Source organism: Arachis ipaensis, chromosome B9 (genome assembly GCF_059453495.1).
Source record: "Arachis ipaensis isolate K30076 ecotype BB chromosome B9, ASM5945349v1, whole genome shotgun sequence".
Lineage (NCBI taxonomy): Eukaryota > Viridiplantae > Streptophyta > Magnoliopsida > Fabales > Fabaceae > Arachis > Arachis ipaensis.
The window spans coordinates 93,855,745-93,871,350 of NC_142444.1; the positions used below are offsets into that span (position 1 = coordinate 93,855,745).

General features: G+C 39.6%; 1 protein-coding gene and 1 non-coding gene across 2 annotated transcripts; both read right to left on the reverse strand.

Moving 5' to 3' along the window:
• Positions 1-5,723: 5,723 nt before the first annotated feature.
• Positions 5,724-5,831, reverse strand: LOC148545498 (small nucleolar RNA R71). Its single transcript, XR_015902081.1, has one exon. It is a non-coding gene; the product is annotated as a small nucleolar RNA R71 (small nucleolar RNA).
• A 7,717-nt stretch (positions 5,832-13,548) lies between these two features.
• On the reverse strand, positions 13,549-14,274 carry LOC107615655 (uncharacterized). The gene is made up of 3 exons (XM_016317701.1): positions 14,123-14,274; positions 13,887-14,041; positions 13,549-13,739 (listed from the first exon to the last, which is right to left on the reverse strand). The coding sequence occupies exons 1-3, from the start codon at positions 14,272-14,274 to the stop codon at positions 13,549-13,551; spliced, it is 498 nt and encodes a 165-aa protein (XP_016173187.1).
• Positions 14,275-15,606: the final 1,332 nt, after the last annotated feature.

Sequence of the window (15,606 nt, forward strand, 5' to 3'; positions counted from 1 at the left end):
ATTCCAAACAAATCACATATAATGCATATGATGCATGTCTCTCCTAGTGGCTGATGAGTCTTATCTATTGGTTATAAAGCCAACCCGACAAGTCCTGGTAGTTAACCATTGGACTGTCCCTCTGTCGCGCATCCCCAACTCGAGTTATTCACAAACATAATCATAATTCACATACAACACCCTCACTAGTGTTTATCCATGGGGGCGAGCTCATTCGGAACTTTTACAGTGTCCGGCCACATGTACAACATAGGGTCAGCAGAGTATCGAGTCTCGACCTGGAGCATGTGGTGGCTAGCCACTACTTTCCCCCAGGGAAACTCGTATCTCAGATAGGTAGAGTGCAACAATTACGATGTCAATTAATCAGTATATCTATGCATTCATTCTCAACCATAATTCAATATCTATCTCAACCATCCGGCTTAAAATCATAATTCATAACTAGCCATAAACCATTATCACATACAGCCATAAACCATCATCACATATAGCCACTCGGCTCATATCACATACAGCATTCCACCATCCTCCTCAACAACTCGTACAATCCTCATTAGTCATAATTCCTCAATATTTTCCTTTTCTTCATCCACAAGTAACCCCCTTCCCTAGCTTTCTCTTAATTATACTTGCTTGAAATTCAGTTTTAAAACACCAAAGAAGATTATACTTGCTAGAAAATAGGATCGTGGAAGATTACAAGCTTGCCAGGAAGCTGAAACATTTAAAAATAAGGTTTTTATAAGAAAGCGCGTACGCACAGGGGTGTGCGTGCGCACGCCCAGAAGGATTTTCAGAAAGTCTGCGTGCATACAAGGTTGTGTGTACGCACAGAAAGCAAACTTTTCATTGTTGAGTGCACGCACAGGACGTGCGAACGCACTCAACAGAATACACCTCCCAACGTGTGCGTGCGCACAAGGCTGTCCATGCGCACAACTTGCAAAACTTCGTTAGTTGTGTGTGCGCATAGAGCGTGCTAACGCTTCCAACAGTAACCATGTCCCCGTGTGTGCGTGTGCACAAGGCTGTGCGTGCGCACAGTTTCAAAAATCTACGGGTGTGTGTGCGCACAAGGCTATGCATGCGCACACAAACCAAAAATCACAAATTCTGTAGCATTCACAGAATTCAGATTTCAGGCACCAACTTTCAACGATCATATCTCTTTCTATAGAATTTAGATTTCCACAAAATTTAAACCATTTTAAAGCTTGTTAAATTATCTTTCATTTGATATAAAACGCATTAAATTTTAAAAACGGTAGCTCAAGATATGATCTGTTGAAGTTCATCAAAAATTCATTTTTACAAAAGTTCACAAGCTTCCAATTTTCAAAACATACACTTCCAAATCCTTTTAAAACCAACCAAAACCTACCAAAATCAACCTCAAGCCTCCTCAACTCCTATTTTTAATGTTCTTATTAAATTCACAATCCACTAATCCACCATTTTGACCAATCTTAATCAAATAACTCAATTTCAAACAAAATATCATATCATATATCTTTCCCCATCCCAAGTTTCAACAATACCAATTCCATCAACCATCAATACATACAATCAATATCATCCTCACCATCAACATGACAATTCAATCTCAACCAATCATTAAGCAGATATCAAAACATGCATATCTCTCTGATGAGCATATAATTTATACGCTTTTTGGCACTGTTTTTAGTATGTTTTTAGTAGAATCTGGTTACTTTTAGGGATGTTTTCATTAGTTTTTATGTTAAATTCACATTTCTCGACTTTACTATGAGTTTGTGTGTTTTTCTGTGATTTCAGGTATTTTCTGGCTGAAATTGAGGGACTTGAGCAAAAATCAGATTCAGAGGTTGAAGAAGGACTGCTGATGCTGTTGGATTCTGACCTTCCTGCACTCAAAGTGGATTTTCTGGAGCTATAGAACTCAAAATGGCGCGCTTCCAATTGCGTTGGAAAGTAGACATCCAGGGATTTCCAGAAATGTATAATAGTTTATACTTTGGCCGAGTTTAGATGACGTAAAAGGGCGTTAAACGCCAGTTCTATGCTGCTGTCTGGAGTTAAACGCCAGAAACACGTCACAAACCAGAGTTGAACGCCAGAAATACATTACAACCTGGAGTTCAACTCCAGAAAGAGCCTCTGCACGTGTAACATTCAAGCTCAGCCCAAGCACACACCAAGTGGGCCCCGGAAGTGGATTTATGCATCAATTACTTACTTCTGTAAACCCTAGTAACTAGTTTAGTATAAATAGGACCTTTTACTATTGTATTAGACATCCTGGATTATATTTTAGATCCTGTGATCACGTTATGGGGGCTGGCCTCTCGGCCATGCCTGGACCTTTCACTTATGTATTTTCAACGGCAGAGTTTCTACACTCCATAGATTAAGGTGTGGAGCTCTGCTGTTCCTCATGAATTAATGCAAAGTGCTACTGTTTTTCTATTCAATTCAACTTATTCCGCTTCTAAGATATTCATTCACACTTCAACCTAAATGTGATGAACGTGACAATCATCATCATTCCCCCATGAATGCGTGCCTGACAACCACTTCTGTTCCACCTTAGATTGAATGAGTATCTCTTGGATCTCTTAATCAGAATCTTCGTGGTATAAGCTAGATTGATGGCGGCATTCATGAGAGTCCGAAAAGTCTAAACCTTGTCTGTGGTATTTCGAGTAGGACTCTAGGATTAAATCACTGTGACGAACTTCAAACTCGCGAGTGCTGGGCGTAGTGACAGACGCAAAAGGAGGGTGAATCCTATTCCAGTATGATCGAGAACCTCAGATGATTAGCCGTGTTGTGACAGAGCATTTGGACCATGTTCACAAGAGGATGGGATGCAGCCATTGGCAAAGGTGATGCCTCCAGATGATTAGCCATGCAGTGACAACGCATCGGACCATTTTCCAGAGAGGATTAAAAGTAGCCATTGACAACGGTGATTTCCTTACATAAAGCCAGCTATGGAAAGGAGTAAGACTGATTGGATGAAGATAGCAAGAAAGCAGAGGTTCAGAGGAACGAAAGCATCTCTTTACGCTTATCTGAAATTCTCACCAATGATATAAATAAGTGTTTCTTTCCTTATTTTCTATCTATTTATTATTTATGTTCGAAAACTCCATAACTATTTTATATCCGCCTGACTGAGATTTACAAGGTGACCATAGCTTGCTTCAAGCCGACAATCTCCGTGGGATCGACCCTTACTCACGTAAGGTTTATTACTTGGACGACCCAGTGCACTTGCTGGTTAGTTGTATCGAAGTTGTGAATGAAAAACAATTTATTAAGACGTGAGTACATAGTTTCTGGCGCCGTTACCTGAGATCACAATTTCATGCACCATGTTTTTGGCGCCGTTGCCGGGGATTGTTCGAGTTTGAACAACTGACGGTTCATCTTGTTGCTCAGATTAGGTAATTTTCTTTTTGTTTTATTTTCAAAAAAAAAAATTTTCGAAAATCTTTCCAAAATTTCTCCTTTGTTTTCGAAAAAATTTTAAAATAAAAATGTTTTCAAAAATATATTTTTCTTCAGATTTTTAAGAATGAATTCTAGTGTTTCATGAAGCATGTTGAAGCCTGGCTGGCTGTAAAGCCATGTCTAATTCTTCTGGATGGGGAATGTCAGGCGTGTCATGTCTGAGTTACATACTAAAGCTTGGTTGGCTATTAAGCCATGCCTGATCCTTTGATTGGAGCTTTAGACTAAAGAGCATAAGATTCCTGGAATTCATATTAAAAATTTTGGAATCCTTATTTTTCTTTTTCAAAATGATTTTCGAAAAAATTAAAAGAAAATACAAAAAAAATCATAAAATCATAAAAATAAAAAATATTTCATGTTTCTTGTTTGAGTCTTGAGTCAAGTTGAAAGTTTGGTGTCAATTGCATGTTCATCTTGCATTTTTCGAAAAATTCATGCATTCATAGTGTTCTTCATGATCCTCAAGTTGTTCTTGGTAAGTCTTCTTGTTTTTCATATGCATTCTTGCATTCATAGTGTCTATACATGAAAAATTTTTAAGTTTGGTGTCTTGCATGTTTTCTTTGCATATAAAATTTTCAAAAATATGTTCTTGATGTTCATCATGATCTTCAAAGTGTTCTTGGTGTTCATCTTGACATTCATAGTATTCTTGCATGCATTCCTTGCTTTGATCCATAACTTTCATGCATTGCATCATTTTGCATGTTTTTCTCTCTCATCATTAAAATTTCAAAAATCAAAAAAATATCTTCCCCTTTTTCTCTCTTAAAATTTCGAAAATTTGAGTTGACTTTTTCAAAACTTTTTAAAATCTAGTTGTTTTTATGAGTCAAATCAAATTTTCAATTTAAAAATCTTATCTTTTTCAAAATCTTTTTCAAAAATCAAATCTTTTTCATTTTTCTCTTTTATTTTCGAAAATTTTAAAAATATTTTTCAAAAATCTTTTTCTTATCTTTATCTCCTTATTTTCGAAAATAACATCATCAATTAATGTTTTGATTCAAAAATTTCAAGTTTGTTACTTGCTTGTTAAGAAAGATTCAAACTTTAAGTTCTAGAATCATATCTTGTGATTTCTTGTGAATCAAGTCATTAATTGTGATTCTAAAAATTAAATCTTTTTCAAAAACTAATTTCAATCATATCTTTTCAAAAATATCTTTTTATCTTATCTTTTTCAAAATCATATCTTTTCCAAAAATTTGATTTCAAAATATCTTTTCTAACTTCTTATCTTCTTATCTTTTCAAAATTGATTTTCAAATTTGTTTCAACTAACTAACTAACTTTTTGTTTGTTTTTTATCTTTTTCAAAACTACCTAACTAACTCTCTCTCTCTAATTTTCAAAAATCCTTTCCTTCTTTTTCAAAAATTTCTTTATAATTAACTAATTATTTTAATTTTTGATTTTAATTTTCGAAAATTACTAACCTTTTTCAAAAACCATTTTCGAAAATCACTAACTCTTTTTCAAAAATTATTTTCGAAAATTCTCTCTCTCTCTTATCTCCTTCTATTTATTTATTCATCTACTAACACTTCATCTCACCCAAATTCGAACCCCCTCTTCCATCTGTGTTCGAATTTTTTCTTCTTCTTTTCTTCTACTCACACCGGGACCTCTATACTGTGGTAAAAAGGATCCCTATTATTATTTTTCTGTTCCCTCTTTTTCATATGAGCAGGAGCAAGGACAAGAACATTCTTGTTGAATCAGACCCTGAACCTGAAAGGACTCTGAAGAGGAAACTAAGAGAAGCTAAATTACAACAATCCAGCAAGCACCTTTCAGAAATTTTCGAACAGGAAGAGGAGATGGCAGCCGAAAATAATAATAATGCAAGGAGGATGCTTGGTGACTTTACTGCACCTAATTCTAATTTACATGGAAGAAGCATCTCCATTCCTGCCATTGGAGCAAACAATTTTGAGCTTAAACCTCAATTATTTTCTCTGATGCAGCAGAACTACAAGTTTCATGGACTTCCATCTGAAGATCCTTTTCAGTTCTTAACTGAATTCTTGCAGATCTGTGATACTGTTAAGACTAATGGAGTAGATCCTGAAGTCTACAGGCTCATGCTTTTCCCTTTTGCTGTGAGAGACAGAGCTAGAATATGGTTGGACTCTCAACCCAAAGATAGCCTGAACTCTTGGGATAAGCTGGTCAAGGCTTTCTTAGCCAAGTTCTTTCCTCCTCAAAAGCAGAGTAAGCTTAGAGTGGATGTTCAAACCTTCAGACAGAAAGAAGGTGAATCCCTCTATGAAGCTTGGGAGAGATACAAAGAACTGACCAAAAAGTGTCCTTCTGACATGCTTTCAGAATGGACCATCCTGGATATATTCTATGATGGTCTATCTGAATTGGCTAAAATGTCATTGGATACTTCTGCAGGTGGATCCATTCACCTAAAGAAAATGCCTGCAGAAGCTCAAGAACTCATTGACATGGTTGCTAATAACCAGTTCATGTACACTTCTGAGAGGAATCCTGTGAGTAATGGGACGCCTATGAAGAAGGGAGTTCTTGAAATTGATACTCTGAATGCCATATTGGCTCAGAATAAAATATTTACTCAGCAAGTCAATATGATTTCTCAGAGTCTGAATGGAATGCAAGCTGCATCCAATAGTACTCAAGAGGCATCTTCTGAAGAAGAAGCTTATGATCCTGAAAACCCTACAATAGCAGAGGTGAATTACATGGGTGAACCTTATGGAAACACCTATAACCCCTCGTAGAGAAATCACCCAAATCTCTCATGGAAGGATCAACAAAAGCCTCAACAAGGCTTTAACAATGGTGGAAGAAATAGGTTTAACAATAGTAAACCTTTTCCATCATCCACTCAGCAACAGACAGAGAACTCTGAACAAAATTCCTCTAATTTAGCAAACTTAGTCTCTGATCTATCTAAGGCCACTGTAAGTTTCATGAATGAAACAAGGTCCTCCATTAGAAATTTGGAGGCACAAGTGGGCCAGCTGAGTAAAAGGATCACTGAAATCCCTCCTAGTACTCTCCCAAGCAATACAGAAGAAAATCCAAAAGAAGAGTGCAAGGCCATTGACATAGTCAACACGGCCGAACCTGGAGAGGAAGAGGAGGACGTAAATCCCAGTGAGGAAGACCTCCTGGGATGTCCAGTTATCAATAAGGAGTTTCCCTTTGAGGAACCAAAGGAATCTGAGGCTCATCTAGAGACCATAGAGATTCCATTAGACCTCCTTATGTCATTCATGAGCTCTGATGAGTATTCCTCTTTTGAAGAGAATGAGGATGTTACTGAAGAACAAGTTACCAAGTACCTTGGTGCAATCATGAAGCTGAATGCCAAATTATTTGGTATTGAGACTTGGGAAGATGAACCTCCCTTGTTCACTAATGAACTGAGTGATCTGGATCAACTGACATTGCCTCAGAAGAAACAAGATCCTGGAAGGTTCCTAATACCTTGTACCATAGGCACCATGACCTTTCAGAAGGCTCTATGTGACCTGGGGTCAGGAATAAACCTCATGCCACTCTCTGTAATGGAGAAACTGGGAATCTTTGAGGTACAGCCTGCTAGAATCTCATTAGAGATGGCAGACAATTCAAGAAAATAGGCTTATGGACAAGTAGAGGACGTATTAGTAAAGGTCGAAGGCCTTTACATCCCTGCTGATTTCATAGTCCTAGATACTGGGAAGGATGAGGATGAATTCATCATCCTTGGAAGACCCTTCCTAGCCACAACAAGAGTTGTGATTGATGTTGACAGAGGTGAATTAGTCCTTCAATTGAATGGGGACTCCCTAGTGTTTACAACTCAAGGTTATCCTTCTGTAAACATGGAAAAGAGGCACAGTAAGCCTCTCCCTCTGCAGAGTCAACTAGAGCCCCCACAGTCAAACTCTAAGTTTGGTGTTGGGAGGCCACAACCAAACTCTAAGTTTGGTGTTGAACTCCCATATCCAAACTCTAAGTTTGGTGTTGGGAAGTCTCAACAATGCTCTGAACATCCGTGAGGCTCCATGAGAGCCCACTGTCAAGCTATTGACATTAAAGAAGCGCTTGTTGGGAGGCAACCCAATTTTTATTTATCTAATTTTATTTTTCCTGTTCTTTGATGTTTTATTAGGTTCATGATCATGTGGAGTCACAAAATAAATATAAAAATTAAAAACGGAATCAAAAACAGCAGAAGAAAAATCACACCCTGGAAGAAGACCTTACTGGCATTTAAACGCCAGTAAGAAGCATCTGGCTGGCGTTCAACGCCAGAACAGAGCATGGTTCTGGCGCTGAACGCCCAAAATGGGCAGCATCTGGGCGTTTGAACGCCAGAATTGCACCCTGGAGAAGAGCTGGCGCTGAACGCCCAGAACAAGCATGGTTCTGGCATTCAACGCCATAAATGGGCAACAAATGGGCGTTCAACGCCCAGAACAAGCACCAATCTAGCGCTGAACACCCAGAGTTGTGTGCAAGGGCATTTTGCATGCCTAATTTGGTGCAAGGTTGTAAATCCTTGAACACCTCAGGATCTGTGGACCCCACAGGATCACCTCAGGATCTGTGGACCCCACAGGATCCCCACTTACCTCCACTCACTTCTTCTCACCCCTCTTTCACACAATCCCATAAACACTCTTCCCCAAAACTCTTCACCAATCACCTCAATCTCTCTTCCCTATCACCACTTCACCACTCACATCCATCCACTCTTACCCATAAACCTACCTCATAAACCCCACCTACCTTCAAAATTCAAAATCAATTTCCCACCCAAAATCCACCCTTATGGCCAAACCTTACCCCCCCTTCCCTATATAAAGCCCTCCATTCTTCTTCATTTTCACACAACACAACCCTCTCTTCCCCTTCATGGCCGAATACACCCCTCCCCCCTCTCCTACATATTTTATTCTTCTTCTTTATCTATTCTCTCTTCTCTTGCTCGAGGGCGAGCAATATTCTAAGTTTGGTGTGGTAAAAGCATAACCTTTTTATTTTTCCATTACCATTGATGGCACCTAAGACCGGAGAATCCTCTAGAAAAGGGAAAGGGAAGACAAAAGCTTCCACCTCCGAGTCATGGGAGATGGAAAGATTCATCTCTAAAGCTCATCAAGACCACTTCTATGATGTTGTGGTCAAGAAGAAGGTGATCCCCGAGGTCCCTTTCAAGCTCAAGAAGAATGAGTATCCGGAGATCCGACATGAAATCTAAAAAAGAGGTTGGGAAGTTCTAAAAAACCCCATCCAACAAGTCGGCATCCTAATGGTTCAAGAGTTCTATGCCAATGCATGGATCACTAGGAACCATGATCAAAGTAAGAACCCAAACCCAAAGAATTATATTACAATGGTTCGGGAGAAATACTTAGATTTTAGTCCGGAAAATGTGAGGTTGGCGTTTAACTTGCCTATGATGCAAGGAGATGCACGCCCCTACACTAGAAGGGTCAACTTTAATCAAAGGTTGGACCAAGTCCTCATGGACATATGTGTGGAAGGAGCTCAATGGAAGATTGACTCCAAAGGCAAGCCAGTTCAATTAAGAAGACTGGACCTCAAGCCTGTGGCTAGAGGATGGTTGGAGTTCATCCAACGCTCCATCATCCCCACTAGCAACCGATCTGAAGTTACTGTGGATCGGGGCATCATGATTCATAGCATCATGATTGGAGAGGAAGTAGAAGTTCATGAAGTCATCTCCCTTGAGTTCTACAAAATAGCCGAAAAGCCCTCTCCTGGGGCAAGGCTAGCTTTTCCTCATCTTATTTGCCATCTATGTTACTCAGCTGGAGCTTTCATAGAAGGAGACATTCCCATTGAGGAAGAGAAGCCCATCACTAAGAAAAGGATGGAGCAAGCAAGAGAGCCCATTCATGGATCTCAAGAGATGCATGAAGCTCATCATCATGAGATCCCGAAGATGCCTCAAATGCATTTTCCTCCACAAAACTATTGGGAGCAAATCAATACCTCCCTAGGAGAATTAAGTTCCAACATGGGACAATTAAGGGTGGAACATCAAGAGCACTCCATCATCCTTCATGAAATAAGAAAAGATCAAAAAGCAATGAGGGAGGAGCGACAAAGACAAGGAAGAGACATAGAAGAGCTCAAGGACATCATTGGTTCCTCAAGAAGGAAACGCCACCATCACTAAGGTGGACTCATTCCTTGTTCTTACATTCTCTGTTTTTCGTTTTCTCTATGTTAAGTGCTTATCCATGTTTGTGTCTTCATTACATGATCATTAATATTTAGTAACTTTGTCTTAAAGTTATGAATGTCCTATGAATCCATCACCTCTCTTAAATGAAAACTATTTTAATTCAAAAGAACAAGAAGTACATGAGTTTCGAATTTATTCTTGAACTTAGTTTAATTATATTGATGTGGTGACAATGCTTCTTGTTTTCTGAATGAATGCTTGAACAGTGCATATGTCTTTTGAAGTTGTTGTTTAAGAATGTTAAATATGTTGGCTCTTGAAAGAATGATGACAAGGAGACATGTTATTTAATAATATGAAAAATCATAAAAATGATTCTTGAAGCAAGAAAAAGCAGCAAAGAACAAAGCTTGCAGAAAAAAATAGAAAAAAAAAGAAGAAGAGAAAAAGCAAGCAGAAAAGTCAAAAGCTCTTAAAACGAAGAGGCAAAAGCAAAAAGCCAGTAACCCTTAAAACCAAAAGGCAAGGGTAATAAAAAAGATCCCAAGGCTTTGAGCATCAGTGGATAGGAAGGCCTAAAGGAATAAAATCCTGGCCTAAGCCGCTAAACCAAGCTGTCCCTAGCCATGTGCTTGTGGCGTGAAGGTGTCAAGTGAAAACTTGAGACTGAGCGGTTAAAGTCAAGGTCCAAAGCAAAAAAAGAGTGTGCTTAAGAATCCTGGACACCTCTAATTAGGGACTTTAGCAAAGCTGAGTCACATTCTTGAAAGGTTCACCCAATTATGTGTCTGTGGCATTAATGTATCCGGTGGTAATACTGGAAAACAACGTGCTTAGGGCCACGGCCAAGACTCATAAAGTAGCTGTGTTCAAGAATCAACATACTGAACTAGGAGAATCAATAACACTATCTGAACTCTGAGTTCCTATAGATGCCAATCATTCTGAACTTCAATGGATAAAGTGAGATGCCAAAACTATTCAAGAGGCAAAAAGCTACAAGTCCCGCTCGTTTAATTGGAGCTATGTTTCATTGATAGTTTGGAATTTATAGTATATTCTCTTCTTTTTATCCTATTTGATTTTCAGTTGCTTGGGGACAAGCAACAATTTAAGTTTGGTGTTGTGATGAGCGAATAATTTATACGCTTTTTGGCACAATTTTTAGTATATTTTTAGTAGAATCTGGTTACTTTTAGGGATGTTTTCATTAGTTTTTATGTTAAATTCACATTTCTGGACTTTACTATGAGTTTGTATGTTTTTCTGTGATTTCAGGTATTTTCTGGCTGAAATTGAGGGACTTGAGCAAAAATCAGATTCAGAGGTTGAAGAAGGACTGCTGATGCTGTTGGATTCTGACCTCCCTGCACTCAAAATGGATTTTCTGGAGCTACAGAACTCAAAATGGCGCACTTCCAATTGCGTTGCAAAGTAGACATCTAGGGCTTTCCAGCAATTTATAATAGTCAATACTTTGGCCGAGTTTAGACGACTTAAAAGGGCATTGAACGCCAGTTCTACGCTGCTGTCTGGAGTTAAACGCCAGAAACACGTCACAAACCAGAGTTGAACGCTAGAAATACGTTACAACCTGGCGTTCAACTCCAGAAAGAGCCTCTGCACGTGTAACATTCAAGCTCAGCCCAAGCACACACCAAGTGGGCCCCGGAAGTGGATTTATGCATTATTACTTACTTCTGTAAACCCTAGTAACTAGTTTAGTATAAATAGGACTTTTTACTATTGTATTAGACATCCTGGATTGTATTTTTGATCCTGTGATCACGTTATGGGGGCTGGCCTCTCGGCCATGCCTGGACCTTTCACTTATGTATTTTCAACGGCAGAGTTTCTACACTCCATAGATTAAGGTGTGGAGCTCTGCTATTCCTCATGAATTAATGCAAAGTACTACTGTTTTTCTATTCAATTCAACTTATTCCGCTTCTAAGATATTCAATCGCACTTCAACCTGAATGTGATGAACGTGACAATCATCATCGATCCCCCACGAACGCGTGCCTGATAACCACTTCTATTCTACCTTAGATTGAATGAGTATCTCTTGGATCTCTTAATCAGAATCTTCGTGGTATAAGCTAGATTGATGGCGGCATTCATGAGAGTCCGGAAAGTCTAAAACTTGTCTGGGATATTCCGAGTAGGACTCTGGGATTAAATGACTGTGACGAACTTCAAACTCGCGAGTGCTAGGCATAGTGACAGACGCAAAAGGAGGGTGAATCCTATTCTAGTATGATCGAGAACCTCAGATGATTAGCCGTGCTGTGACAGAGCATTTGGACCATTTTCACAAGAGGATGGGATGCAGCCATTGGCAAGGGTGATGCCTCCAGACGATTAGCCATGCAGTGACAGCGCATCGGACCATTTTCCAGAGAGGATTAAAAGTAGCCATTGACAACGGTGATGTCCTTACATAAAGCCAGCCATGGAAAGGAGTAAGACTGATTGGATGAAGACAACAGGAAAGCAGAGGTTCAGAGGAACGAAAGCATCTCTATACGCTTATCTGAAATTCTCACCAATGATATACATAAGTGTTTCTATCCTTATTTTCTATCTATTTATTATTTATGTTCGAAAACTCCATAACTATTTTATATCTGCCTGACTGAGATTTACAAGGTGACCATAGCTTGCTTCAAGCCGACAATCTCTGTGGGATCGACCCTTACTCACGTAAGGTTTATTACTTGGACGACCCAGTTCACTTGCTAGTTAGTTGCATCGAAGTTGTGAATGAAAAACGATTTATTAAGACGTGCGTACAGAGTTTCTGGCGCCGTTACCTGAGATCACAATTTCGTGCACCACTCTCATACATCATACCATCAAAACATCCAAAATCCACTAATCACATACATAACAACACAATTTATCTCAACCAATCAACAGCATCAATAGTTCAAATCCTCTTTTAGGGTCTTTAGCGTAAGTTTTCACACCACATTACATTTTAGATACAGGAAACCGAAACCATACCTTGGCTAATTCCCTGCTCAACCCAGAACACTTCAAATATCACTATTTCACAGGCTCTCAAAAGCTCCAACACCCTTCAACCAGATTATTCAGTAAAAAATCCCCTTTCCAAGCTTTCCAATACTTCAATCAAACTCCAACACACATATATACACTACCTAAACCACAATATCATATTCAAACATAGCCACTTAATACCCAAACATCATAAACCAATAAATTCCATTAGAGTTGAGAATCTTACCACACATAAGGATCAAGAAGACAAGATTAAGCCTCTCCTTCAAGCTAGTTGGATCCTATAACATCAAAAGCTCACAAATCTCAACATTTTTACCCATAAATTTTGAAAATAAAGGCTGGAAGAACTGAGATGAGAACGTGGTTCACCTCAGAAACAACGTTATGGGCTTTGTAGAGCTCGACAACGTGGTCACGTGACCACAAATGGTGCGGTAATTGGAGCTCCGGATCAAAAGATATGGTGATTTGAAGATCAAGTAAGGGTTAGAACTTTGGAAGAGTGTTCTTCCCCCTTTCCTTGCATGTTTCAGCGTGTTTGGTTTTAAGGAAGGGGAGGAAGAGCTGTGCTCTTTTGTTCTAATGGGTTTGGGTTGGGCCAAGGGCCCAATACAGGCCCAGTTGGTTTAGTTTAGCCTGTTTGGCCTAATCTTGGGCCAAATTCTTTAAAATTAGTGTCGAAATTCTCGTCTTAATTTTCTCTATCATATTAAACCATAAAAATCTCATTTCTTATTTTCTAGATTAAATTTTATTTTATGGGTTAATTAGTCACTAATTAACCGGGTTTTACATTCTATCCACCTAAATGGGAATTTCGCCCACAAAATTCAAATTCAGTTACCTGAGAATAGGTGCGGGTAGTCCGTTCGCATCTCTGACTCAAGTTCCCAAGTGTGATCCTCAATACCGGCACGACTCCAAGCCACTTTGACTAATGAAACCTCTTTCCCACGCAACCGTTTAATACTCATATCATCAATTCTGACTGGAGTCACCGGCAGAGTCAAATCTTCCATTAACTGGACTGATTCAGGTTCTAACACATGGCTAGCATCAGAAGTATACTTCCGAAGCTGAGACACGTGAAATACGTCGTGCATGTTCAAAATGTGAGGCAGTAGAGCCATCCGATATGCCACCGGTCCAACCCTCTCGAAAATCTGAAACAAACTGATGTATCGAGGATTCAGCTTCTTTGTCTTAATCGCTCTACCCACTCCTATCATTGGAGTAACCTTAAGGAAAGCATGGTCTCCTTCCTCAAACTCTAAGGGCTTCGGCCTCTGATCAGCGTAACTCTTCTGATGGCTCTGAGTAGTGAGCATCCTATCTCGTATTTTCTTGACTTATTCAGTAGTTTCATCTATCATTTCGGGCCCCAACAAACTTTTCTCCCCAACTTCATACCAGCATAGCAGATATTTGCATTTTCTCCCATACAGAGCCTCATATGGAGCCATTCCGATGCTCGCATGGTATCTATTATTGTACACAAACTCCACTAGTGGCATATACCGATCCCAGATCGCCGGCTGATCTAGAACACAAGCCCTCAACATATCTTACAGGGTTTGGATCGTCCTCTCGTATTGACCACCTGTTTAAGGATAGTAAGCTGTGCTCAAGCTGAAACGGGTTCCAAAAGCTCTCTGAAATGCACCCCAGAACCTCAAAGTGAAACGGGAATCTCTGACAGAAATTATAGTAGTAGGCAGACCATGAAGTCTCACAATCTCCTCTATGTACAAGCGTGCTAACTCCACAAGAGTATAGTTCATCCGAATGGATAGAAAGTGAGCGGACTTCATCAGCCGATCCACAATTACCCAAACAGCATCAAAATCGGCTCCAGTTCTTAGCAATCCCGAGACAAAATCCATCGCAATGCTCTCCCACTTCCATTGCGGAATCTCCAAGGGTTGCAATGTCCCGGAATGTATTTGGTGTTCAATCTTCACCTTTTGACAAGTTAAGCACTTTGAGACATATTCCGCCACATCATTCTTCATACCAGGCCACCAGAACATAGCTTTTAAGATATCTTGCTGCAAAGTCCCAACATCTGGCACAATGATCCTACTCTTGAATCTCCACAACCCATCTTGATCCCATGACACTCTCCACTACTTCCCTTGCTCAATAGCTGGCAACACCTTTGGTAACACGTCATTGTTTTGATGATCTTTTAGGAGTTCGGATTTAAAATAACTTGAGATTTGTAATTGACTCAAACACAGAGTTCCAGACACATCTTGAACACCGATCATTAAACTCTTGAATGCCTTGAGCAACTCCTCTTCTCGAAGCATCATCTAAGCAGCATACAACGACTTCCGACATAATGCATCCGTCACAACATTCGCTTTCCTCGGATGGTAATTCAACTCAAAGTCGTAGTCCTTCAGTAACTCCATCCACCTCCTCTGCCGCATATTAAGCTCTTTCTGATTAAAGAGGTATTTCAAGCTCTTGTGATAATAGAAAACTCGGAACTTAACCCTATAGAGGTAATGTCTCCACACCTTTAGCACAAACATAACCGCAGCAGGTTCTAGGTCATGCATCGGTTAATTGACTTCGTGAGGCCTCAATTGTCGTGAGGCATATGCCACCACATTCCGGTGCTGCATCAGCACGCACCCCATACCCTTTAGTGAGGCATCACAATACACCTCAAATGGTTCATTCGGTTCAGGCAACACCAACACAGGCGTAGTGGTCAAGTTTTGCTTCAATGCTTGAAAGATCTCTTCACACTCAGAAGTCCAAACAAATGACGCGTCCTTGGGGGTTAACCTTGTCAATGGCAAAGCTATTTGTGAAAAGCCTTTGATGAATCTTCGATAGTAGCCAGCTAAGCCCAGAAAACTTCTTATCTCAGTTACCGAGGC

Coding starts and splice junctions, on each gene's coding strand:
- LOC107615655 (XM_016317701.1), bottom strand. CDS start 14,274: ATGTTGAGGGCTTGTGTTCTAGATCAGCCGGCGATCTGGGATCGGTAT. Junction 14,042..14,122: donor TGCAAATATCTGCTATGCTG/GTATGAAGTTGG, acceptor AATACGAGATAG/GATGCTCACTACTCAGAGCC. Junction 13,740..13,886: donor GCTGAATCCTCGATACATCA/GTTTGTTTCAGA, acceptor AACCTGAATCAG/TCCAGTTAATGGAAGATTTG.